The sequence below is a fragment of the Coregonus lavaretus genome (assembly GCF_964263955.1).
Source record: "Coregonus lavaretus genome assembly, chromosome: 17".
NCBI classification, from domain to species: Eukaryota; Metazoa; Chordata; class Actinopteri; order Salmoniformes; family Salmonidae; genus Coregonus; species Coregonus lavaretus.
In genome coordinates, this window is record NC_140004.1 from 10,127,290 (window position 1) to 10,154,904 (window position 27,615).

At 45.8% G+C, this 27,615-nt stretch overlaps 1 protein-coding gene across 1 annotated transcript; it reads right to left on the minus strand.

Annotated features, from left to right (window-relative positions):
• Positions 1-877: 877 nt before the first annotated feature.
• On the minus strand, positions 878-27,036 carry pole (polymerase (DNA directed), epsilon). Its single transcript, XM_084180720.1, has 47 exons — positions 26,823-27,036; positions 26,054-26,189; positions 25,663-25,743; positions 25,515-25,559; positions 25,328-25,420; positions 23,996-24,150; positions 23,469-23,613; positions 23,175-23,255; positions 22,839-22,946; positions 22,499-22,609; positions 22,296-22,381; positions 22,000-22,119; positions 21,735-21,867; positions 21,309-21,422; positions 21,003-21,215; positions 20,800-20,907; positions 20,322-20,450; positions 20,050-20,152; positions 16,409-16,555; positions 16,143-16,288; positions 15,769-15,917; positions 15,524-15,616; positions 13,850-14,152; positions 13,250-13,445; positions 12,698-12,912; positions 12,441-12,543; positions 12,168-12,248; positions 11,811-11,933; positions 11,296-11,724; positions 10,816-10,959; positions 10,414-10,554; positions 9,935-10,088; positions 9,565-9,671; positions 9,206-9,382; positions 8,661-8,884; positions 8,207-8,427; positions 6,914-7,118; positions 6,499-6,672; positions 6,056-6,181; positions 5,535-5,667; positions 5,163-5,370; positions 4,887-5,018; positions 4,387-4,580; positions 3,898-4,098; positions 1,985-2,110; positions 1,649-1,738; positions 878-1,515 (listed from the first exon to the last, which is right to left on the minus strand). The coding sequence occupies exons 1-47, from the start codon at positions 26,888-26,890 to the stop codon at positions 1,390-1,392; spliced, it is 6,897 nt and encodes a 2,298-aa protein (XP_084036846.1). The 5' UTR covers positions 26,891-27,036; the 3' UTR covers positions 878-1,389.
• Positions 27,037-27,615: the final 579 nt, after the last annotated feature.

Below are 27,615 nucleotides of genomic sequence, written 5' to 3' on the forward strand. Positions count from 1 at the left end.
ACTCTGACTATTCCTCTGAGCCACATTAGCGTCCAATTACAGAGGAAGGAGAGTCACCATGTGATGCTGAGGACTGATGGGGGTTCCAAATCTGGGCAGCAGTACTCAGCACTCAATGAGTATGTTTACATGCGCACTAATAATTCGATATTATATATATATATATATATATATAAATTGTATTTTACCTTTATTTAACTAGGCAAGTTAGTTAAGAACAAATTCTTATTTACAATGACGGCCTACACCGACCAACCCTGTGCCCCGCCCTATGGGACTCCCAATACAGCCTGGAATCGAACCAGGGGGTGTGTAGTGACTCCTCAAGCACTGAGATGCAGTGCCTTAGACCGCTGCGCCACTCGGGAGCCCATATATTAAACGGATTATGGCAGTAGCAGATTATGCAAACACCCGGTTCTGAGCAATCTTTCAAATTATTAAAACATGTAATCACCTCAAAAATCGCCATTCCAGCGGTGTATTTGATCTGCGCATGTGCTGGGCTAGCACCAGCCGAGCGAGCCTCCCTCTTCAGTACGGGTGAAGTGAATTCGGAACAACAATGTATACGAAGTAGAAGTAGTTTTCACATACAAACTTTGTCCGAACTAAGAATAAAATTGGCTTCCCAAAAATAACATGTTCGCTGTGGTAGAACGTTTATTTTGAGTGCCGATTTTCTGCATTTATCAGTGCCATCAATTAGCCTGATTTCAGATGTGTCCATGTAAACAGAATGTCTAATTTACCATGGCCGGTGCAACAGATAAACAGGACAGATATAGATTGAGTGTTTCAGAGAAAAACGAATGATTTCTCACAAACTTTGCCTTCAGAAAATGTGCATTGAAAAAAAAGAAACCGTCCATTCTGTTCTCATTACCAAAACATTTTTATTGACAAAAATATTAAGACAAGAAAAACCCTTGACAGAAGGCCTATAATTTCTCTCATCAATAAGCATTCCTATTCCAAAACACCATATCTACAATTTCGTCTGGAGACTGGAAAGCTGATTGGCAACTCTTTTACATTTACAGTACATGGGTGGTCAAGAAATTACATTGTTTATATGTTGTTTTTACAGCTACAGTACAGAAAAGCATAGAAGAAGAAAGATTCATTATCATAATTTGTCACATCAAAGTTAGTTTGTCTCAAAGTGAGCTATATTCCCATTCTGTCCATTCACCCCATTCTGCATTTGAATACCGCCAGCAGTGAACATCCCACCACGAGTGATATCTTGGTGAATTTGTCCAATAAGAAAAACGCTGCAAAACAAACTTTTTGCTACGGTGTGCTTTCCTGAACACAACCCTGGTAACTGACAGGATCTCCAGATACGGCCAGTTAGCTCACCGACTCAGATTGTGGCTCATCATGTCACTGTTTGGTAGACTGGCTTATTTGTGGACTCATGACCAGTAGCCAGTCAATGGTCTCTTCCAGGAAGTTCATGTTGTAGTGGGCGGCGATGTTCCGGAACACTTTGATCTGCTCTGAGAAACTCTGTGGACGGAGAAGAGGAGACCTTACAGATCCTAGCAACACAATGTTTCATAACCTTTGAATTTAACATATTGTGGTGGGTGGCACATTGTTTTAACACAGCTAGGGACACATGGGTTGGAGGAGCACAAACCTTGGTGGGGAAGGTGAGTTCAAAATCTCCTGCACAGGTGCAGTAAAGAGGCATGTTGGCCTCCTTCACTCCTTTACACTTGGCACAAGCCTGCAATGGAACGCAAGGCACGTTTTAGACCTCACAGTGAGACACGATCACAATTCCTGAAAACAGTAGTTACTGAGTAGTGAACCTGGGCTGTGTTCATTCGGCACCAAACGGAAGAAACAGGCAGGGACTACCTGGACTTTTCCTTTTCAAAACGTTTTCTGTCGCTTTCCTTAATGAACAAGACGCAGGTCATATCTATCCCAAAGGATGCATCAGGTGTGAGGATGTGGATTGTTTCCTCACCAAGTCCTGCAGAGTGTAGCTCATCAGTTTCTTCTGAAGGGCCTCCACCAGGGCCATCTCAATGGACTCAGTCTCATACTGGGTCTGGCAGTTGGAGCAGAACCACTGTGGCAAAACAGAGCCGTCCTGTGAACACAGAACCGATGATTTACATAGTGTATACGAAGGAGCACACACACACAGCTGTTTGAGAGAATGGTAGGTGGATGCAAAATGAGCATAGCTTTAAGGAAACTATGGTTCAACCTGAGCATATACAGTGCATTCGGAAAGTATTCAGACCCCTTGACTTTTTCCACGTTATGTTACAGCCGAGAATAAATTGTTTTTTCCCCTCATCAATCTACAAACAATACCCCATAATGACAAAGTAAAAACAGATTTTTTATAAATTTTTGCAAAGAAAGCCCCCAGAAACCTTATTTACATAAGTATTCAGACCGTTTGCTATGTGACTCGAAATTGAGCTCAGGTGCATCCTGTTTCCATTGAGCATCCTTGAGATGTTTCTACAACTTGATTGGAGTCCACCTGTGATAAATTCAATTGATTGGACATGATTTGGAAAGGCACACCTGTCTATATAAGGTACCACAGTTGACAGTGCATGTCAGAGCAAAAACCAAGCCATGAGGTCGAAGGAATTGTCCGTAGAGCTCAGAGATAGGATTGTGTCAAGGCACAGATCAGGGGAAGGGTACCAAAACATTTCTGCAGCATTGAAGGTCCCCAAGAACACAGTGGCCTCCATCATTCTTAAATGGAAGAAGTTTGGAACCACCAAGACTCTTCCTAGAGCTGGCCGCCTGGCCAAACTGAGCAATCGGGGGAGAAGGGCCTTGGTCAGGGAGGTGACCAAGATAGAGCTCCAGAGTTCCTCTGTGGAGATGGGAGAACCTTCCAGAAGGACAACCATCTCTGCAGCACTCCACCAATCAGACCTTTATGGTAGAGTGGCCAGACAGAAGCCAATCCTCAGTAAAAGGCACGACAGACCGCTTGGAGTTTGCCAAAAGGCACCTAAAGGCCTCTCCGAAACAAGATTATCTGGTCTGATGAAAACAAGATTGAACTCTTAGGCCTGAATGCCAAGCGTCACGTCTGGAGGAAACCTGCCACCATCCCTACGGTGAAGCATGGTGGTGGCAGCATCATGCTTTGGGGATGTTTTTCCGCGGCAGGGATTGGGAGACTAGTCAGGATCGAGGGAAAGATGAACTGCGCAAAGTACAGAGAGATCCTTGATGAAAACCTGCTCCAGAGCGCTCAGAACCTCAGACTGGGACGAAGGTTCACCTTCCAACAGGACAACGACCCTAAGCACACAGCCAAGAAAATACAGGAGTGGCTTCGGGACAAGTCTCTGAATGTCCTTGAAATGGCCCAGCCAGAGCCCGGACTTGAACCCGATCGAACATCTCTGTTTTTGCTTTGTCATTATGGGGTATTGTGTGTAGATTGATGAGGGGAAAAAAACTATTTCATCCATTTTAGAATAAAGCTGTAAAGTAACAAAAGGTAGAAAAAGTCAAGGGGTCTGAATACTTTCCGAATGCACTGTTAGTAGAAATGTAGAGGTACCAGTGTCATTACAGTGTAAATAGATTGATATGAAGATGCTTTTTGGACCATTTATCCTGTGTTTTGGATAGGTTGAGTGTCCTGACTGTGGCACTTTCCTTTGGTGCTAAATTCCCAACCTGACCTCATTCCATCATGTATCATATACACTGTACTGTATATCACTTCTCACATTGCCACTATGATAGCTGATGAATGGTGAGCTTTCTGCCGCAATTTTTTTGGGTTGAAGCGCGTTTCCCTCCTCCCCTTAGTATACAAAGCGCTTTGAGCATCTGTAAAAAGCTATTCATAATTCCAATGGATTTTATGAGCTGTGGGGGGGCACTGACCTGTGCCACCGAGGGGTCCTTGCAAAGGTCGAGGTCGCGGCAGAAGTTGCAGTGGTGGCAGATGACCTCGGGCAGGATGTAAGAATTGCAGGGGTCGCGGAACTGGGCATCCTCTGAGAACTCACCCACGTCTATCAGACGCAGCAGGTCCCTCTTCAGTTTGTTCACCTGGTTCACTATGTTGGCATCCAGGGAGAGGACCTACAGGGGAAGGTTGTGTTCATTAGGCACCAAACAGAAGAAAACAGAACTGAAATGCTAATTTTCGTTTTCCGTTGCAAAATGTTTTGAAATGGTGTGCACTAATGAATACAACCCTGGCGTGTATTCACTAGGCACAAAACGGAAGCAAACTGGCTGAAACTGGGAGGGACTACCTGAACTTGCCCAATAAGAAACGCACATTTTTCATTACAAAACGTTTTCCGTTGCAAAATGTTTTGCTAAGATGTGCACCAATGAATATGACCCTAGTTCCCTGTCACTGACCTGGCAGACGTATTTGATGAACTCCAGGGCTGGGTTGCTAAGAGGCAGGTGGGAGCCGGGCAGGACGGGGAACATCTCAGAGGGCTGGGTCACGCTCCGGGTGCCTGTCACCTTCTTCTGGATCTTCTGGGTGATGGTGAAGAAGTTCTGGGTCAGCTCGCTGGACACATACTCCTGGGAGAAGGAGATCATACCTGTGGAGGAGAGACAGCTTATTTTCATCTGTAGTCTGGTAGACTGGATATGGGGGAGACTATTGAAGGCCATAGCTGGCTAATAGTCAGGTAATGCTGGGTTTTCCAGTGTAGGCCAGCTAGGGTAGACTATTGAACAATGTAGCTGGCTAGTAGTCACAGGATGTAAGTGGTGGACAGCAATTTAAAAACGATTAGGATTAGATTAGACACAAACCCAGATCACTTTAGAGACCTGTAGTGCTGACTCCTCCTTTGTTCACGTCCGCGTCCGGTTGGGGTTCCTCTTTCGCTCTAGTTACTTACCAGGAAGTGCTGAGGAATCTCCTGCTGCCTGCTGGGAAGTCTGGCTTCCGCCCCGCCTCTTAATAGGCGTGGCTCCCGGGGCGTTGCGTCTTAGCTCCTCCCGCATGCTGTGGTAGACGGCAGCAATATAGGCTGAGAGGAAACATGATAAAGGACAGACGAGCACAGGAAGTCAGGGAGCTGTGCCCACGGACCCCCTCCAAATTCATTCTGGATCAAACACTGTACACATGATACGAAAATGACGACAACGCTTGTGATAATGCGCTGGCCTACCGGAGATGATCATGAGGAAGTATTTCTGACAGGAGGCGGTCTGTGGCAGATACTGCATGATGTTCCAGCTGCTCTCGATCAGCTCCTCCACCTCGTCCACATCTCCGGCTCCATCCTCCTCCTCCTCCTCCCCACCCTCAGCTTCCTCCTCATCCTCACTGCCCTCCTCCTCTACATCCTCCTTCCCCTTCTTCTGGGCTGTCCCGTTCTGAAAGCCAATGCAGGTCGTGAGTGTCATTTCTACCACAGCGATTTTCATTGGTTATGAGACGTAGGAAAAACAAATACACATACATCCGTTAAATATCAAATAGTATTGGTTGCATCCACATATTTAGCAGATGTTAAAGCAGGGGCAGAACTAGAAGGTACCTCTCCATACAGGACGCTGGAGGGCAGTTTGCCCTTCACTCCTCCATAGTTGGCCAGATCCATCCACATAAGGAACTCCCAACAGCGGGAGAAGGAGATGGAGAGGGAATGGAAGATTTCCCGCGAGTGAATGCTAAGGAAGATTGAGGATTTTTTTTTAGTCGGACCAAGTTAAAATAAACAGCTCATAAAACAAAACCTTGCCTACTAATTTATGGTTAGTGCTTGATACAACAGGGTGATGGTATGCTTGGCTGCATGAAACCCAACAAGGTGCAGACTAATTTCCACAAACCTTCACCCCATGCGATCTAGCTCAGAATGTATTCAAGAATCCATAAACTAAACAGGGCTTGCCCTCACTCTGTAACCATGAATCACTGATTTACGAGCACTATTTGTTTATTAGGTCAATAATATTGTTTTCTTTGGCTTTGATAGACAGCATATTGATGTTATAACATGACAAAGTACAGTATAGAGGCATAGTAGTACATGGGTAGGTTAGCTAACCAACCAACCTGTTGGTGATGTACTCCACGTAGCCAATGGCGTCGTCAATTCTCCTCTTCTTAGTGCAAAGGAGGATGCGGTTAAAGTTCCCATACACCACTGTGGAGCCCAGCCGCTTGAACTCTGCCACCAGTCTGAGAGCGAGAGTGACATTCATTAAGGCATCCTTCATTCTTTCAAGTAACGACCGTTTTCAATACATGACGACAGACCGTTTAGAATGAGAATAAATGAATACAATGATTTATCCATGTAGAGGAGGAATTTTCAAAGTTGTGGTAGGAAGATGATTTGAAAATAAATAGTTTTGTGTCCAATCAAATAAAAAAATTACGAACAATAAGAATTCTGATCATTTTTGACATTTTTTCCAGATAAAGCTGCATTTGAAACGGCTACAGTTGACTCCAATGGAAACGTAGGGTTGTGTGTGTTGAGCAATGTTACTTACTGAAGGAACACCTTCTTCATCATGTTGTGTAGGGTGCGGTGCAGCGCCGGGTCGTACAGCAGCGAGCTGGGCGAGCGCAGCCAGCGGTAGAAATGCATCACCTGGTTGTCGGCGTAGACGTTGTGGTACTGCGTGATCTCCCGCACCCAGCCAACCACCATGCTCTTCAGGATCCTGCTCACGGACACACATCCAATCAAATCAAACTTTATATAAAGTAAATGTCAAAATAGTATATTATTTTAACCTACGCTGGGCTACAGTGCAGGGAAACGTTTAAAACAGCCGAACTGTATCTGTTACACTCCAAAACCACACAGACTAGTTAGTTTAGAGCCTAAATAGGTTGCTTGAGGGCTCTGGAGTGTTTGGAGGTGTCCGTGGCAGTGGTTGCATGTTATTACAAAGCAGTCACCTGAAGGTGTTGGAGCAGAGGGCGGTCTCGTCGTAGCTGGCCACGGCGCCGGCTCCCTGGTTCCCCGACATCATTTCCTCCAGCGAGGCCTGCTGGATGACGTCAAAGCTGACACCCAGGCTGGCTCCTCCCTCCATGTCGTTGACGTGCTGTGACTGCAGGATGGTGTTCACGGCCAAACTCTGCAGGTCCAGCTCCACACACACTGAAACACACAGTAGAATGACATGGAAAAGTCGATTGAAACCTAGTTTGAAAGCATATTTCCTTTTGTTCCAATTAAGTTGGTTTTGAAATGTACCGCATCAGCGGTTGCTATGTACAGCTACTTAACGTGTCAGTGTTGTCATTATGTGTGTTTATTAGCGCTGGGATGATAAACCCAAATATTACAGGCACCATCATTTCCTACCTCTTTCTACAATTTTGCATTTGTCGGTTATTTTTTTAGTGATTATACTAAACAGCGTTCCTGCAGATGTTTTTATTCTAAAACCATTATTTGGTCATCAGCAATGTGAATTATATTGATTCCTGCTATGACAATATCTGAAAGTATCTGCCTGTCCCCGTTTCGCTGCCGGCTGCTGTTTGAGTGAGCCACTCCCTCTCCCACTTCGTTGACGTTGTGCAACCTTTCAAAATGCAATTGCGGGACAAAGCAACTACCGTTGTTTTTATTAAAGATAGGAGAGCGTCAGCTTTCTGTGGGTGTATCATTTATTTCTCAACTCTCAATATCGAGCAAATGGCACCACTTTACAACGGCAGTTGGCTATGTAGTATGGTTTTGATGGGCACACGGAGCGTGCCATCTGCAGTGAATACATCACGTAACCTAGGCCTAGAGCTGGTAAGGTTTAGTAGGACATTCATTACATGGCTATCTAGCAACACAATCATAATTAGAGCAATCTAGCTAAGTGCTTTGAATTCGGTGGTGAATTATGTAGCCTGCTCCAGTACGCACCATTTTTGGGGGACAAATTCATGTATAAAAAGAGCCAAGAGAAAAATCTGATAATTCTGGATCATATTTTTAAAATGTTGCACATCAAAATATCAAATCACACGTCCCCTGGATATGATAGATGAAATAGCCAACTTATTTCTTGAATCATACCATCTCAGTTGTCTTACTTGGCACAAGACAAAATTTGTCGCTAATGGGAAGCAACTGTGCATTCATTAATTTTTTTTATTGTTATCGAGCAAAATGTTTAAATGTATCGTGATTTGACTCTGTCCATATCTCCCAAGCATTAGTGTGTGTGCATGTGTAAGGCTGGCTACCTGTTGAGTAGCAGCCCTGAGCGTTGATCTCCATGGAGCCCCTGTCGTCGGCCTCCATCACCAGCCTGCTGTCGTCGGCCTCCTTGCCCCCCAGATCAGGCCTGGCAGTGGGTGACAGCCACAGCAGGTGGTTGTGCTTCCGCAGGTGCCTTGCCAGGAACAGGTCAGAACCAAAGATGGACACATCCTGGGGCAGGTTCCCCACCGGCAAGTGGTAGTACCTGAGGAGTGATGGAGGAGAGGGAACAGTAAGTGACCGTACCACAAAACGGGCATAAAAGTCATAATGATACATACATGAAACCCCAGACTAATATGTAAAATGTGAAGATTTTTATATATACAAAATAGAACGTTAAAAAAACACTAGTGCTCTTATTCCAGTTGTGTTGTTTAGAAGGTTCTAGGTGTACAGAGCCAGCAGACAGACCTAGTCTAGTGCTGTGTTACCTACCTGGCCATGTCAAAAGCCTGCGACAGGCAGCTGTCAAGGTTGAGGTAGTGGCGGACCATGCGGCGTGCCCCGTGGCGCTGCCAGTCCAGCACGTTGTAGCTGATCTCGTCCACCACATGCACCGGTACCACCGGGAACTCCTCCAGCACCGGCATGCCCGCCGCCAGCCGCCGCAGCTCCCAGTTGGACTGTACTGCGATCAGGGTGGGCCCTCGCCGCTCCCCCTGAATACAGAGAGAGAAGGACAACGGTCAATAGTGTTACCAGGGCTGTGTTCATCATGCACCAAACGGAAGAAAATAGACTGAAACAGGAAGGGACTACCTGCACTTGTCCAATAAGAAATGCTCATTTTGCGTTTTCTGTTGCAAAACACGACACTGCTCTATCCTATACTATTAATCTGTGATAAGCATATAACCTTAAATAGCAAGTTTGAAAACCTTAGAAAGAGAAGGCCTAAACAAAGTAACACAGAGAACAAGCTAGAGAGAGCGATACAGTGGCAGAACCATACAGGTGAGGGGTGCAGTGGTTGGAGGCACCTTGTAGTTGAGCAGTATGCGCTGCAGGGCGCGGTGGATGGCCTTGACGTCGTTCTCGGCTCGCACCTCAAAGGTGTGTTTCTCAGGGGGCAGGAGCTCTTCGCTGGTCTTCTCCAGCAGGGCTGTACGCTCTGCCCCATACAGGGTGCTCAGGTTGGGCATCTGGTTACTGCGGACCTAGGGGAGGAAGGGGAGGGGGACTTTATGTCTTTTTTCTTCAACATTTTCCTTGGAAATGACTAAATCTCTCACGTCACATATTTGTGTAATGAAGCATTACAAGGGCAAAGTTAACTATTTGAAGGGGAAATCTGATGTGTAGGGTGTTTGGGCACAAAGTAGATGAGGTGTGGTTTTACAGTGTCCAGGACAAAGATGCTGGCCTTGCGCTGTGAGGGGATGAACAGGCCGAACAGGGCTTTGTGGCCCTGGCTGTGATGGTAAAGGTAGATGTGTCGGACGCTCCCTGGGGAAGACAACACAATCATACTGATTCAACGCTCCCATCATCACGTTCCATATAAGGTCGTATTCATTAGGCACCAAACGGAAGAAATGCCAGGTTGAGGTTGATCTACATCATAGTAAATGTAAAGTCAGTCACACAATAACTTCAAAAAGACAGGTAAAGAAAGATTACAAATAGATATCAAATATATGGACGACACACTGAGAAACAGTAGAGAAACAGTGAAGTGAATCTGCAGTGCCAGTGGGGGCTAGTCCTACCAGGCTCCAGGTAGCTGAACTGGGCCAGGGACCTCATCTCCAGGTGCTCCAGGTCGTAGGTCTCAGCCTCCCGGCCGCCCAGGTCCCGGACCACCTGCTTGTTGACCATGCACATACAGCCCAGCTGTACCAGGGCCCGGAACAGCAGAGGGACCTGGGAGAGAGAGAGAGGGTTATTCATTAGGCACCAAACGAAAGAACAGATTAAAAACAGGCAGGGGCTACCTGGACTTGTCCAATAAGAAAGGCTTTTTTTGCTTTCTGTTGCAAACTTATTTTAAACACACTCACTGGCATACACATGGAGACTAACACTCAAAACACAGGCATTGCTTATATTTCCCTAACTATGAAATGTTAACCAAGACACAGAACACTAGATTTGGGAATAAAGTACAATCCTTTAACCCCACTAACTGCTTCTTGTACACATCAAGGAGGAATAAGACAGACCTTGTCCTATCCTAACCCGTAGGTACCTGTGTCTCATAGACCCCCTCTATGTCTGGGGCAGAGAGGTCAGCATTGATCTCGTTGATGTGCTCCTGGTACATATCCTCAGGGACAGAGTACTGGTACAGATAGTACACCACGTTGGAGCGCGGCAGAAGACGGTTCACCTGCACAAAACAAACACCAGAGTTCTCAGTCATCTAATAATAATACTAATAACGATAAATTGAACTTTTATAGTGCTTTTCATTACAAAATAACCTCAATGCGCTTTAAAGCAACAAAAAAAGCCTGGCAATTTTAAACCGACAACATATCATTCATTAGTAGACGGACGGTCATGAGAGGGTCAGAAGGCTTGAGCAGTCAGTGGAGGGAGGTGCTCATAGATCTATTAATCAATCAATCTATCATGAGACTAAATGTACCTTCTTGTATGTGGCTCCCTCCTCCTGCTTGGGGACCTTCTGGTTGACGTAGAACACCCGTGGGATGTTGAGCTTCATGCAGTACAGGTCACTGCCGATCACAGCCCACAGTTTATACAGCCCAGGGTGACTGGTCTCTGCAATCTGGGGGAGAGAGGAGAGGGCAGGACATCCAGTCACACACACACAAAGACTTCTGGGTTTAGGTATTTTGCTTATTAGAGGTGCATTCACAAGATATATACAGTATGTCTTTATTTTGTTCTGTACAGTTCCTATAAACTATTCTGAAACAAAACAAGGCAATGGTATTTGGAGTTTTAGTCAGTATGGACACAGTTTAAGCCTAGTCCTGTACAAAGAAGCACTTTAAAACAGATTCTCCATTGAGCAGCAGCATGCTTTTTAGTTCAGGACTGGGTTTGCAGGAAACCGGCCTAACTAAATGTTATTTGACCCCCTAGGCCTAACCTAACCCACCTGCACGATCTGCCAGGGCATGTCCAGGATACTGCGCGCCGTGCGGCGGAGGAAGCTACCCAGGCCTGTGGCGGGACCCGCGTCCCGGATCACCCCTCCACCCATGGGCTGGACCTCGCCGTCCAGCAGGCGCCTCCGCTTCCGGCGCTCCTTCCTCTGCCGCAGCTGCAGCTCCCACTTCTTCTTGTGGTAGCGCAGCCACACCAGGCGCGCTTCCTGTGTTTCCCCCATGGGTGGTGGTGGGCCGAGGATCTCTCTCCAGGACTGGGTGAGCTCCATCTCCTGGGACTCCACGGCCTGGCTGTCCTCTCCTTGTGACACCCGCTTGCGCTTGGTGCTGATCAGTATGGCCGGCTGCAGGGGTCTGGCAGGCATCCCAAAGTCCTCAATGTCAGCCGCCTGCCCTGCCTCCAGGGCCTGATGGGCCACCTGAGAGAGAGGAGGCGAGAGAGGGGAGTGGCGTGAGTGTGTGTCATTTGTGTGTGTCGCCGCTACCGTTGGCTAGGCGGGTGTACCTGTCGCTTGCCCTCGCTGGTGAACAGCTCGCTGATCTTCTTCTGCTTGTAGATGTCATTCTTCTCCAGCAGCTTTTTGTGGAGCCAGTCTGGGTGGCGCACTCTGGGCACGGGGTTCTTCACCTACAGCCCGGATCACAATGGGACCAGAATGGGTGAGTAGCGAGCACTGAGAGGGTACAACCTGAAAGAATCTAGTGCCACAGGAGTAGGGTGAAGTTGCACCTAGACACTGATCTTGGATCATTTCCCCCACTAATGGGCAAGGTTAGGATTTGGGGAGGGCAAGCTGATCCTAGATCTGTACCTAGGGGCAACTTCCCCTCAGAGCCATGGTTCAGAGCTGCTGTGGGTTACCTGTTGCAGGGCAGCTGGAATGGTAATGATTTTCTGGATGGCACTACCCAATCTCTCAATGTAGTAGCTCCAGTCAAGAATCTGAAGAGAGCCCATGGCTAAACTCGTTAGTGACTGCGATTTAGCTAAAACATTAAGGAAATAATTGATTCAAACATCAATCTTATAAAATCACTCAGGCAGTACATCAACAGTCTTTGTATTGCTGTACTGAAGCTTGCCAATATGGAAGCGCTATGAAAATGTCTGAGGTGAAATAGCCCAGAGACTTACGGAGCGGATGTCCAGGTCGTGGAGGCTGGGCATCTTCAGCCACTTGCGCAGGAAGTGCTTCTTAACACTGGGCTCAGCTTGGAAGATGGCCAAGGGGATGGCCCTGTCAGATTGAGAGAGAGAGAGAAATGAACACTTCTCCATTGTTGTCATTAGCAATAAGCGACACCACGCTTAAATGAGCTGAAGACAAAATCGGAAATGATGAGCCATGACCGTCAGCCTGTGGTATGGTTGTGTGGGTCTGTCTGCCTCACCTCTCTGTGACCGGCGTGCCCTCTGGCTTGCGGGAGATAATGTAGCGGCAGCTCAGCCCGGCGTCCTTCACCATCTGGTCTCCCAGGAACTCGGCCAGCCGCTTGGCCGTGCTGATGGTGTTGGACTTCTGCTCGCCGTAGTCCTCCAGCTTCCGCGACATGGAGCGGTTCTCCGAGATGAGCTCAAACAGCTCCGCGTCCGGCATGTTGGCAGCCTGGGCAAAATACAAATCCCATCAGGACACAACATAGTAGAACATTCAGATATAAATATATTATGTCGAACAAACATGCCCTCTGACATGTAGCCTCGCCTACAATCAGGAATCACGTCAGTTCTCTATTATTGACATTACGATCTGAAACTTTCCTCATCGTTTGCCTACTGAACGTGGTCCGGTTGATGTAGCTTTCAACATTCAAGCAGAGATGGGGAATATTATTACAATGGCCCAGGTTGGCTCACTCTTTTAATATATGGATGAATTAATAATAATAACAACCGATTTAAAATGTAAAGTTATTACACACGCAGGGAAACAAACACGTTACCTTGCTGTAGAGCACGTCGAGCCAGTAGTCGGCCACCTTGGCCACCGAGTCATAGACCTCCTCCAGGGTGGTGCCTTTGAGGAAGGCCTCAAACACGGACGACTGGAAGATCTTGATGAGCTGCAGCTCGCCTCTCCTCTTCACCTCAAAGCCCTTCAGCTCGGCCAGAGAGCCGTCCTCGTTGAACACAGCGTACCTGGACACAGCACAATGTTGTCATCATGTTATTATCAATGTTACCATCAGGAGAACGTTATTATCAATGCTATTATCAGGAGAACGTTGTAATCATGTTAATATCAGGAGAATGTTGTAATCATGTGATTATCAATGTCTTTGGCTGGATTCTTTCTCTCTGCATTGTTGGGAAGGGTCCGTAAGCATTTCAATGTTAGTCTACACCTGTTGTTTACAAAGCATGTGACAAATAAAATTTGATTGGATAATGTTATTGTTACCTAACAAAAATCTCAACGATGCCAACCGGCCTATATGGTAAATACAGAATTGAATCTTTTCACACACGGTCCACCAAGAAAGGAGAACCAGCATTCTCCATATTTTCTCATTGCCAGTATATACAGAATCGCTTGTATGTACCTTTTCTTCAGCTTCTTTCCCTCCTCTTTGGAGGCGGGCAGAATCATGGCTAGGTAGGGCCCGTCCACCTCGAAGAAGATGCTGTTTTCCGCCCGCGTCTCGTAGGTCAGCGAGGCGGGGTCCACCAGCTCCTGGTACTGGTCGTTGGTGAAGCCTTCCTTCACCATGATGTTGAGCATGGCGCCCGGGTAGGAGATTGTCACCTTAGGCTTCTTCTCATTGCTCGTCTTCACCACAAAGTTCTCGGGGAAGGTGTTGGGCAGGACGCACCAGATACCGTCCGTGTCCAGCTCCAGAGGCCTCCTGTAGCGCCACAGACAAACATGGTAACATAAGTGGTCAAAAACCACAGAAAATAGATAGGGGTTATTAAACTGAACAAAAATATAAACGTAACATGCAACAATTTCAAAGATTTTACTGAGTTACAGTTTATATAAGGAAATCAGTCAATCGAAATACATTAATTAGGCCCTAATCTATTGATTTGACATGACTGGGAATACAGCTATGCATCTGCTGGTCACAGATGCCTGACAAAAAAAAGGTAGGGGCGTGGATTAGAAAACCAGTCAGTATCTTGTGTAACCACCATTTGCTTCATGCAGCGGGACATCTCCTTCGCATAGAGTTGATCAGGCTGTTGATTGTGGCCTGTGGAACGTTATCCCAATCCTCTTCAACGGCTGTGCGAAGTTGCTGGATATTGGCGGGAACTGGAACACGCTGTCATACATGTCGATCCAGAGCATCCCAAACATGCTCAATGGGTAACATGTCTGGTGAGTATGCAGGCCATGGAAGAACTAGGACATTTGTGCACAGATCCTTGCGACATGGGGCCATGCATTATCATGCTGAAACAATGGCACGACAATGGGCCTCAGGATCTTGTCTCGGTATCTGTGCATTCAAATTGCCATCGATAAAATGCAATTGTGTTCGTTGTCTGTAACTTACGGCTGCCCATACCATCACCATGGGGCACTCTGTTCACAACGTTGACATCAGCACACCGCTCGCCCACGTGGTCTGCGGTTGTGAGGCCGGTTGAACGTACTGCCAAATTCTCTAAAACAATTAGAGGCGGCTTATGGTAGAGAAATTAACATTCAATTCTCTGGCAACAGCTCTGGTGGACATTCCTGCAGTCAGCATGCCAATTGCACACTCCCTCAAAACTTGAGACATCTGTGGCATTGTGTTGTGTGACAAAACTGCATTTTAGAGTGGCCTTCTATTGTCCCCAGCAGAAGGTGCACCTGTGTATTGATCATGCTGTTTAATTGGCTTATTGATATGCCACACCTGTCAGGTGGATGGATTGTCTTGGCAAAGGAGAAATGCTCACTAACAGTGATGTAAACACATTTGTGCACAACATTTGAGAGAAATAAGCTTTTTGTGCATATGGACAATTTCTGGGATCTTTTATTTCAGCTCATGAAACATGGGACCAATACTTTATAGGTTGCATTTATATTTTTGTTCAGTGCATATTCGCTACATCTGCAAAGTTACTGCCATGGTGAAACAGAGTGCTGTTCATGCATGATCCTTATGCTACCCAGCACTACACACAGGTATCTCTAAAAAGACAATCTCCATGACATGGGTGCTAAAAGAGAAAGCAGTAAGAGGCCTTCTGTAAGAGGATGGACATTATTAAGTTACCCAATCTGTTCAACGAGCTCTCTGGCCTGGGTGATGATGTTGGCTCCGGTGTAGCACACAATGCCGGCCATCTCCATGGAGTACCAGCGCGCCCTAGTGGACAGACATGGCAGCCACACAAACACAACAGCACTGTCAACAGGTTGCAAAACGTTTTCTACCTCCTGAATAGAGGCCAGATTTTTTGGGGGTTGATAAAACAAATATTATTTTCTGGGAGAGGGGGAAGCTGCAGCTGCACCTACCCTTTCCTCATGACGTAGCCATAGAAGGAGTTGAGGATGCATTTGTGGGCTAGCTGGAGAGAATCGTAGAGGATCTCCATGTTCTTACAGCGCTTCACCAGGGCAGCGTCACCACTTTCCTGGGCTGCAGACAGCTTCTTCTTCCACACCTACAGTACCACAGAGAGGAGAGAGGGAAACACTTAACACACTATGGACAGGCATAGCTGCTGGAATGATGCTGAAAAAATCCAGCACAGCACGGTTCGGATTGGCACTAGTGTAAAAAGGGTAAGTCTTCCTCCCAATGTCAACTGTAAACTTTGCGTTGACATCCTTGGGGCTAGTTTCTAGTGGGAGAAGAGCAAATAAGTTGGTAGCTCTTTGGCAAGTACCTTGTGCAGTCCCTTGAACTCGTAGCGGCGGTCTCTGAAGGCTCGCACGGTGTCCACGTAGAAGGAGTTCTCCCTCTGGCAGATGGTGGTGACCCGCTCCTCCAGCTTGGTCTGACGGACCTTCTTATAGGCCCTCCTGCAGTAGTCTGGGACAGAACAGAAAGCACGCTAACGTCATGAAAAGTCACTGAAACGCACAACCCTAAAGTAACAGTAACTCACTGACAACTTCTGTGCCAATCTAAAAACATTTCTCCCTCTCTCACCGCCCAGGCGTTTCTTTTCGTGGCGGGCCTGCTCCTCCTGGTTGAGCTCATGGAAGGCTCGTGGCCTGCCGTTGGGGAAGAGCGGAGGAAACTTCTCTGATTCCAGCTGCTGCTGGATGCGGTGGAACTCACTGCGGCTGGCCGGCACTGCAGACAGGGAGGAGCAAGCAGGTGAGTGAAGGGAAGAAAGAGGCATTTCCGATTAGGGCGATATATTGAATTAATTCAAATTAAAATGTTTTAGTGCAATATTCCAAATGCCTGTCACAAGAATCCATTTTCAAAAAAAAAATTATGAGCGTTTATGTCCACTTGGTTCTCATATTGTCTTTTGGTCTCGTCTCCTTCTGTGCACCTTCCCATTCTCTCTCTCTCTCACACACACACACACACCCTGCCACTCACAACAACAAATATGAGAGATCACTTCTTCCTCTCTGACAAGCAGTTTCAAATTGCTATTTGCATTTGAGGTTTGATCCAACAGAAAATCGGTCATATGGACACTGAAGACAGGCCACTTGATTTCAACATCTGAACAAAGTGGACAGGCTAGCACGCTTTTCAAACAGTTGGAGACGGACAGAAGAGTGTGTTCATAACAATTCAACTGTTCTACCTTGTTAGCTAGCAAATGGATCCAAGTAAGCTAAACTATAAAGATTAGCTGGCTACTCACTAGCACATGGGCTTGTGCTTGAGAGATCGTTTATGAGACCTGTGTTTATCTTCTATAATACCTTCTACAAGAAGTTATTCATTATTAGTGAATGTGCATTATGCATGGTTCTGGTTAAATTTTCATAGACATATTGCAAAAAAAGCAGGTTAAACTATTTTGATAAAATTATTATTGGGTTATGGTTGTGGAAGGCTTATATTTAGCCTAGGTATAATTTCACAAGCCCTGAATTAATTTGATTATTGCTGAATGTTTGAAATGCAGTGTATTTTACCTTGAAATTGTACAAAAAGCTAATTTAAATAAAATAAAAATAGACTGATGGGCGATTCACAGTATACTGTAGGTTTAAACAAACACACATACATACAGTTGTGGTCAAAAGTTTTGAGAATGACACAAGTATTGGTCTCCACAAAGTTTGCTGCCTCAGTGTTGATTATGGCAAATTGCATATACTCCAGAATGTCATGAAGAGTGATCAGATGAATTGCAAAGTCCCTCTTTGCCATGAAAATGAACTTAATCCCAAAAAGACATTTCCACTGCATTTCAGCCCTGCCACAAAAGGACCAGCTGCCATCATGTTAGTGATTGTCTTGTTAACACAGGTGAGAGTGTTGACGAGGACAAGGCTGGAGATCACTTTGTCATGCTGATTTGAGTCAGAATAACAGACTGGAAGCTTTAAAAAGGAGGGTGGTGCTTGAAATCATTGTTCATCCTCTGTCAACCATGGTTACCTGCAAGGAAACACGTGCCGTCATCATTGCTTTGCACAAAAAGGGCTTCACAGGCAAGGATATTGCTGCTAGTAAGATTGCACCTAAATCAACAATTTATCGGATCATCAAGAACTTCAAGGAGAGAGGTTCAATTGTTGTGAAGGCGGCGTCAGGGCGCCCAAAAAAGTCCAGCAAGCGCCAGGACCGTCTCCTAAAGTTGATTCAGCTGCGGGATCGGGGTACCACCAGTGCAGAACTTGCTCAGGAATGGCAGCAGGCAGGTGTGAGTGCATCTGCACGCACAGTGAGGCGAAGACTTTTGGAGAATGGCCTGGTGTCAAGAAGGGCAGCAAAGAAGCCACTTCTCTCCAGGAAAAACATCAGGGACAGACTGATATTCTGCAAAAGGTACAGGGATTGGACTGCTGGAGGACTGGGGTAAAGTCATTTTCTCTGATGAATCCCCTTTCCGATTGTTTGGGGCATCCAGAAAACACCTTGTCCGGAGAAGACAAGGTGAGCGCTACCATCAGTCCTGTGTCATGCCAACAGTAAAGCATCCTGAGACCATTCATGTGTGGGGTTGCTTCTCAGCCAAGGGAGTGGGCTCACTCACAATTTTGCCTAAGAACACAGCCATGAATAAAGAATGGTACCAACACATCCTCCGAGAGCAACTTCTCCCATCCATCCAAGAACAGTTTGGTGACGACCAATGTCTTTTCCAGCATGATGGAGCACCTTGCCATGAGGCAAAATTGATAACTAAGTGGCTCGGGGAACAAAACAACATTTTTGGGTCCATGGCCAGGAAACTCCCCAGACCTTAATCCCATTGAAAACTTGTGGTCGATCCTCAAGAGGCGGGTGGACAAACAAAAACCCACAAATTCTGACAAATTCCAAGCATTGATTATGCAAGAATGGGCTGCCATCAGTCAGGATGTGGCCCAGAAGTTAATTGACAGCATGTCAGGGCGGATTGCAGAGGTCTTGAAAAAGAAGGGTCAACACTGCAAATATTGACTCTTTGCATAAACTGAATGTCATTGTCAATGAAAGCCTTTGACACTTACGGAACACTTGTAATTATACTTCAGTGTACCATAGTAACTACTGACATAAAGATCTAAGAACACTGAAGCAGCGAACTTTGTGGAGACCAATACTTGTGTCATTCTCAAAACTTTTGACCACGACTGTACATACATACAGAATTTTTTTTGGGGGCCATATCGCCCAGCTCTAATTAGCTCAAAAACAAAAAACTGTTATAAGTGAGAAGTATGCATTGGTCTGAAGCCAAAAAAATGAAGACATTTACATGAGCACCACAAAGCCTACTCCACCCATGCTCTACCAAGGTTTTCCAGCACACAGCTTTGACCTACTACAGTAGCTATGTTGGTCTATTGTACTTCAAACAATGAGTATGCAGGTTGCTTAGGATTCAAACCTCCTCAAACAGATAGCTAACAAATAAGTAATTTGTAAAAACCTACCATAACCAAATATATCTTTGCCTGTTCGTTAGCTAACTATGAGATGACTGGTGTTAGCTAGTTACAGAGGCAAGCTGCTGGACTTTGGACACGCAAGCAAACGTTAGGTAGGTAAGGCTAGCTAGCCATCTCATTTCTCAACATGGTGTTAGAACGTCTGAGCTTCGGCTGAGAAACATGTTAGCATTGTCAGACATGCTTAAAAAAGGAAGCACATAGTTGGTTCTTAATGGACAGAAATGGGCACGTGAGAGCGATAAATCATCAAAATGTAAGAAAAACTGTTGCACCTACAAACTTAGTCAATCCGTCATGTTTTAAGTCCAATGGTCACTTTATGGACGCTATAGTTTCGTTTTAATCCGATGTCTGGAATGAGCTAGGTAGGTGCAAAAAATATTCAGAAAACTCAATTGCTAACGACCTTGTTAAAATTCCGGTATGACGAAAGGCAAGGATTGTGTTGTGTACCTCAAATCATGTTGATTTGCGAATTTCCATCGACATTGGTGTTATATTGGCTTAGATACAAATGGTAGGGAGATTTGAATTTAACATTGAGTTCAACCAATGCCATACCATTGTGACTAGTTACATCTCTGAAAGACTGTCTCTAAAGCAAAGCTAGGGCCTAGGGTGACATTGGTACAGCAGCAGACCACAGAAGTCAGTCTAAAGAGCTGACCTCCGCAACACACACACACACACACACACACTACAGGAAGAGCTTACTGATCTCTCCCCTCCACTGCCAGCTCATCTTCCTCTGACAGTTGGCCCCCGGCTTGTTGAAATCGCAGGCAGCACACGTGGCCTCGTCAACCATTGCAGAGGGCTGAGGAAGAGACAAGGAACAGAACAGTGTTACTTTCTGGAGTTTTGCCTGACTTTTTGTTAGAAGCCTGACCAAGCCCTTCAAAATGTTGCATGCAATGTAAGTATAGGGGAGAATTCAACATTGTATAGGGTTATCGATTTCTGACACACACAGCTGTGTAGTTTACCTGCAGGCGGTTGGTGAGGATGATGTTGGGGTACATGGCCGCCACGTCCAGATGATAGATGAGTGGACACTCGATCCTGTTGGGGACCTCCTTCAAAGAGATCAGCTTCTTCTTGATCTCATCACACACCTGCAGACAGGGCAGATCAGATGATTTATGGAAAGTACAGCATTTCTTGTGGAGAAAAGAGGGAATGTATTTTCCTTTTACCCGCACATTTTGTGGGTAAATTCTAACTTTCCCCTTTCTTAGGGGCAAACTTTAACAATAAGAAAGTGGATGGTGTTTTGTGGCCCGAGATTGTACATCAAAAGAAGTTGGTAACGCTATAGGTGTCACAGTTTCTAAATGTAAGGAGACATAGGTTGATGGCATGATAATGGGCAGACCACAATGGCAACAAGTCTGACTTTTTGTATTTGTTGCCTGGTGTGGCTTCTTTATGTACTGCATTTTAAATTGTTAAATCAAATCAAACCTCATTGAAGTTGGTGACTTGCTCCAGGGGAATCTTCTCCTCCTCCTCGATGGCATGACGCAGCGTTTGCTCCACCCGCTGAAGCAGGAAGTCAAATGCAGCCGGATTCTGTCCAACACACCAGAAAGAAAACAGTGTCAACAAAAACACGTAAACTGAAATCCCTACAGACAAATAATGGACTGGGCCGAGCTGTGCCATACCATTTTGAAGCGGCAGGGGATGTCGCTGCGGAACACGCCGGACTCCAGGGCCTCCACGTGACCCCCCACGTAGGTCTCAGAGTCCATGACGTGGCCATCGTCCGTCAGCTTGTTGAACACCTGCTCCTGCTTGTTGGGGAAGACGATGTTGGCATGGTAGGCCTGCACCATGAGCAGCGCCTCACACAGGGTCCCCGAACCCTTACGCAGCACCTGCACACACAACCACACACACACCAGTGAGCAATAGTCCAATTCCTTTCCCACACTGTCCATGTTTCAACTGACAAACCGATAGAGACAAACCTCATCCGGCTCCATAGGGATGATGGTGCAAAGAGCAAAGATGAAGGGGTGGACGTACTTCATGTAAAGATAATACGTGGCCACGGCATCCGACACAGAGTAAGTGGCCAGAGTCTGGGGGCACAGCCATGAGAAAACCAGTCAGACAACCAAACTGCATCACATCTACACCCACAACCACAACTTGGACTCTTTCTCAATTAATTCATCTTTCCTTGCAACCTCTCTACATGCCTCCTTCTCAAAAGACACTGGCGAATGAGGCCTGAGAGGGGGAGGTAGCTTAGACCTTCTCCTCCAATACGATTGAGAAGGAGGCGAGGAGATCGGATACCAGGACTCCGAGAAAGACATTGAGATAGGACCTATAGAACCACTGCTAAGAGCGGTGCCTGTGTTTGTGACTCCCAGAATGCACCAGCTGACCTGCGGCTCCTCGGTGGCCATGCGGCACATCTCCTCGGGGTCCAGCTCCACTGGGTCATAGCCCAGCTTGGCCTTGGCCGCCGCCTTCAGGTTGTGACTGCCCACCGGCAGGTAGCTGTCACGCTTCACCCACCTGGCACACACATACACACACACAGCGGTGGGTTAGTCAGTTTGTGTTAGTGTGTGCGTATCATTATTTGTGCAGGCACAACACCACACAGATAGCGAGGTACTGTATTATGAGATGCATGGTGGCCCTTACCTAAAGGCATCCATGTGGATGGCCTGGCTAGCCCTGTACTCGCCCTGGTTGTCCTTCTGGAAGCCAATCTCTCTGTACATGTTCAGGCCGTGGTGGGCAGCCCTGGTCTCCACAAAGGGCCTTTTGGAGGGGAGAAGTGGAAGATAAAGAGGGAAATAGAGAGAGAGAAAGGGAGAAGGATGAGGGGAGAGCGATTGGGGGGGGGGGGGGGGGGGGGGCAGTTAAGCACAGTAAACCTAATTTAGTTCAGTTGATCAAAGAGTTGATCGGTTGATCTGTCCTCCAGACCGACTCACCAATCGAAAAAGTCTCCGTTGTAGGTGACAAAGATTTGGGGCTTGGTTTCTTGGACGTGCTCGAACCATCGCTGAATGAGACCCGCCTACAAGCACGGAACACAGCATGTCATCAAGTAGGTATGTCTTTATATTGTATGTATTTATGTATGTACGCCCTTAGGCATTTACTTGTCCTTCATTATTGATGCTCCACTCCTTACCTCGTCAGGCTCATTGAACACAGTGAAGGGTCCCTCGTACTCTGGCTTTGGGGTGAACTCAAAGTCCTCAATGTCCTCAGAGACAATCTCTCGGTTTGTGATCAGGTAGCCCTGGCAGGAATTATGAACAGTTAAGACGGCAGTTAAAGAAGAAAAAAGAGCAGACAGGAAATCCAAAGCTACAGATTAGGACTGGAAATGGGACATCCTCAGAGTAGACCCAGATCGGGATGTGCTCTTGTGCTGTACAGCCAACTCCTATGGTCGTTGTTAATGACAACGATGATAAGTATCGGCAAGACAGTACAAAAAGCTCTGAGACCAGGCTGGTCCAACATACCTGTCCGTCGATCATGTAGGAAATCATCATAATCTGGTCCGTTTCTGCATCAGGGAATTTCAGAGGAAGCTTGGTGGTCTCTATGTCAAAAGCCAGCACAACGGGGTCCTGAGAAACAGAATCACAACTAGAAACACTGCTAGGACTGCTAGTCAAGATTGTGAGTTCAGTCAATTCAATTATAAAAATGGAGATGGAGAAAGACCATGGTATCTTGACAAGAAACCTGGATGGCTCAATTAAAATCCCAAACGACTGGAAATCAGTTTAAAACATCAGATTGATGGACATCAGGCAAACATAAAAAATTATTTAAAAAAAAGAACATTTTCTTACTGGTCGTTCCACCAGGTCGCTTCTCAGTATGATCTCCGGTGGGTAAGCACTGCCCCTGCATCGAACGTTGTACCAGTGAGCCTAGGGAAGAAACAAAGGACGTGAACGCTAAGTCTTCATTGGGGATTACTGGGGAGATCAATCCCATCATTCCACTGAGCATCCACTGCCTAGCCTGGTCCCAGATCGGTTTGTGCTGTCTGGCCAACTCCAATGGTCATTGTGGCAAGATAACACAAAACGATCTGGGACCAGGCTATCCATTGGCCAAGCAGGAATGTCAAAGGCCCTTACCACGTGGATCTTAAGGTCGATGGACAGGCGCACGTGATAAGGCACGTCGTACTCTCTCATGTCCACTACGTTGTCCATCTGGTCTGAGATTTTCTTGGACATGCCATCTTCATCCGCTGCCGAGACACTGCCTCCTGCCAACGCACTGATGAGCAGAGAGCTTGTCAAAAACATTTATGAAGACCCAGAATAGACTGTACTACTGCACTCCACATCACAGTAACACTTTATTTCACAGCCTACTACGTATTTACCGAGAAACTACATGGTAACACCATACTTACATAATTAATACCCAATAATTACTCTATTGTAACGAATACCAGGAGGTAACCATTTTTCCCACCAAGTTATTAACTCTTAAATACTTTCAAATTATTACCAGAAAGCACCAAATGTTACCAAGTATTTTCACATTAAATGCTGGATAAATAACAGTGGCAATAGGGCTGTAAAATAAAACGTTTACCAAAATCACAACGTCAGTCTGCTCCTCCTAAGTTGTAAGACTGGTAGAGATACTGTACCTTGATAACATTGAGGTGTAGGTATCGTTGGACTTCTCCCTCTCCCGATTCTTGCGCACCGCCGGCGAGATCTCCCGTTTGACCTTCATGAGGTCATCCACAGTGTTGAATGAAAGCTTGATGTAGTTCCTCTTCAGTCCCACCAGGTGATTGGGCTATGGAGAAAGGACATGTTTATCCGACAGTAATACTGGATGCCATCTCCCAGAGGTCGATGCCTGAGCCGGCGTGGACGTTGTTGACGTCATCACGTTTTATTAAATAAAACCCTGTGTGTTTATGCTAGAGACGTCCTGCTGCAGCATAATCCACTGAATCTGCTGGTATAAGCCATTTGCCTATGTGGTGTCAGCGCATGCGTTTGTCAGAGATGACAGAATGCCGAAAAGTCCAAACAGTTTGCGCTAGAAACTATTTGGACCCTCACGAATGCAAACATTTTTGCTCTACGATGCCCAAAAACTTCACGGGACTCGTCTCAAGTTGCGGACGCCGACGTCCCAACTCCAAACAGGTCTTCTCACAAATGGTCTGAACGGTTTGAGCTACTATCGAAATAATACATCGAAAGCTGAGACTCATGAACACGAAAGTGTTATCTGTTTTGCTCTACGATGCCTACATGCTTCACAAGACTCGTCTGAAGGTAACCCGGTAATGAGCGATAAAAAATGACTGAAAATTAATAGGTTTTTTAACACATGTAACTTTTTTGGTTCTATTTGAGATGCTCAACGCACTGCAAGACCCCTCCTTATTGGATATTAAAAAGATATAAACCCACATGGATGCTTGAAAAACAAACGAGGAGAGATACATCACATACTGCATAACTAAACACTAACTAGGTTTCCCTTTTTATCTGTGGATTAATCGTTGGAGTAGAGAAAGACACGACTCCTGGTCAAAATTATACACAGAATCTGCTAAAAAGAGGACCATATGCATGTCAGGTAAAATACTAAACAATAACAACCCAATGTTCATCCAGAACAAACTAGGTAGCAACAGCTAGCTAGCTAAAATGTCAATGACTGTTTCATGTGTTTCAACCTGCCCCAAAAGAGGGTTAATACAATTACACATTGATACAGACCAGGGCCGTATTCATAAAGCTTGTCAGTAGGAGTGCTAAACTTCACTTGGATCAGTTTACCCTTGTAGGTCATAATGAATAAGATTAAATTGAACATGCAGAACCTAGATCAGCCCTCACTTTATGAATACCGGCCCAGACGTCATCTTGGAATGATCAGATGAGCTCAATGACCGTATACGTCCATTATTCCTTGACTTGTCTATTTCTAAATAGGCTATGGTTAAGTTTCTCACCAGATCCAGGTCCTCCTTAGGGAGCATCTCCAGCTTTGCCACCTTCCCTTGGAACTTCTTGGACAAGAATGAGATTACTTCTCTCTCACAGTTCTGGATGGGGCACACGTGGTCGACGTTGTCATTCATATGAGAAGTAATAATGCCTGTTCATTTAAAAACGAGTACCTGGTCATCCCTGACTTACCTTTTTAGTGGCTATGTAGAAATAGGGCTTAAAGGGGAGGGCCACCTACAACAAAAGGAAAGTGAAAAAGGAGGAGATTGCAGCAGCTGAACATAGCCATTGGGATCAGTCTTTCACTAGTGTTTATATGAGGTGCTCAGATCCTCACCTTGAACCTGCTGCCATCTTCCTGGATGAAATAATAGTCCACAGCGCTGACCATCCGTTTGTCATCGTCCAGAATTTCTGTCTGAGATGGGAACAGGAGGATTAGATATTGACAATAGTCACATTAAGATGAGATGATCAAGCCTTGCTAAAACATTTATTCAATTCAGGCACAAGAACAAGACATGTATTATAAATACGATGTCATCAGGACCGTGACCTTATTTGTCTATGTAGGCCTAAAAAAAGAGTCTTCCACAATGCAATCCCCAATTAAACTATAATAAAAATAGCCCATCAAATATATGAAGCTAAATGACAGCAGGTCCTGCTTAAAGTCATCCTGATCAACTGCTTTCCAGAGCCCACTCTGGTCTGCCTGATTGACCTACAGGGTGCATGTTGATGAGCCAGCCAGTCTTCTCTCCTGGGTCCTTCATCCTCTCGAACCCGAAGCGGGTGTCCATCTCGTCGGTGAACTGGCTGCGCTCCAGCCGGATAGCAGCCGACATGGATGACCGGTCATCCCTACAGAGGAGAATACATAACATCAGACATATCAGTACATGCCGTCCACAACATTGAAAAAAGCAGTGTGACTGCATTGTGTATTTGTAATTAACTAACTAGTGAACTATGCATTTAGCCAGCAGCACGGCTGGGGTCAATTCGAATTGAAGGCAGTCAATTCAGGAAGTGATTTTAATTCAAAAATAATAACTTCTACTCCTAAGTTTATTGAGAAGTCATTCAAAGTAGATGCAGTTTTTTCAAATTTTGAATTGTTATTTAAGTTTACTTCCTGAATTGACTGCCTTCAATTCGCATTGACCCCAACCTAGCATCTAAAAACGGGATTTAATAGTTTCTTGTTCACTGCTCGGCAATTCTCCAATCGGAATCGTCTACAACTTCATGCATGTAGCTAGCTTCAGAGCGGGACATGCTCCTATCAGGTACCAATTATTTATGGTACAGGCATTGGACCATGACTTAGCTATCTCGCACGCTATCGCTATGTAATGACCTCAGATCTTGTCTCTTTAAGTAAGTAATTAATCAGAGGTCTAATATTGGGCAAACCCCAGCCCTGCTAAGCAGAGATATTTTGTTGACATGTGAATTGAAACTTGCATGCAGCCATTTCAGGCAGTGACTTACTGTTGATTGTCCTGGTTACCCCCTTGTCCTCTCTCTGACTTGTACCGTCCACTGTTTTGTAAAACCATCTTGGACAGGATTCTGTAGGTAACGTGGCCGTAAAAAATTTCACTAACATTCAGTGAAAAGTAGTTAGTGAGAGATATGCAAATCCACCTCGCAAGTGAAAGGTACAGCAAGTTGGCTAGCTAGATAACTGTTAGCTAACGTTAGTTGCCACGCAAAGCTGCTGTGTTGAAAACACAAAATATAAAACTGCTTGCTAACATTTGCAAATGGTTGGCATATGGCAAACTATTTCTCTCTGTACACCCAATTGAAAATCTAAACAAACAAAGTCGTTCAAATTCTCATTAGCTAGCCTAGCAGGCTTTGACAGATGTCTGTGTTGTTCTTTGCGAGTCAGAATTTGGCGCGTTCTCTCCTCTTGCCGCGAGAATGTCTGGGAGTGGTCAAGTCAACGCCTCTGCGGATGCCCCGCCTTTGGGGTGGTACTTCGCTAGCCCTTCCCTCTCCTCGCCCCTTTGAAATGTAGCAACTCGGGTGCGTTCAGTTCGCTTGAACGTTTGCTACGTTACTGAACGACACGTTTCCCTAAAACGTTCTTGTACGTTATTGGACAGACTTTGAGGTACGTTAACGCCATTCGGTGGATGTGCTGGGGTTTGGCTTGAGCAATCACTGCGGTATTTAAAGAGCAAAGGTGCATTTTGAAACCACAACCGAACCCTCCTTGTTTTTCAACTTGTCGTTCAGTACAGCACTCCTTGTTCAATTACGTGTTTATGTACTG

Excerpts from the sequence above, each read along its gene's own strand:
- pole (XM_084180720.1), bottom strand. The coding sequence starts at position 26,890 with ATGGTTTTACAAAACAGTGGACGGTACAAGTCAGAGAGAGGACAAGGG. Across the intron at positions 10,960-11,295 it reads TGCCCTGGCAGATCGTGCAG|ATTGCAGAGACCAGTCACCC; the intron begins GTGGGTTAGGTT and ends TCTCTCCCCCAG. Across the intron at positions 9,383-9,564 it reads GCATCTTTGTCCTGGACACT|GTCCGCAGTAACCAGATGCC; the intron begins GTAAAACCACAC and ends TTCCTCCCCTAG.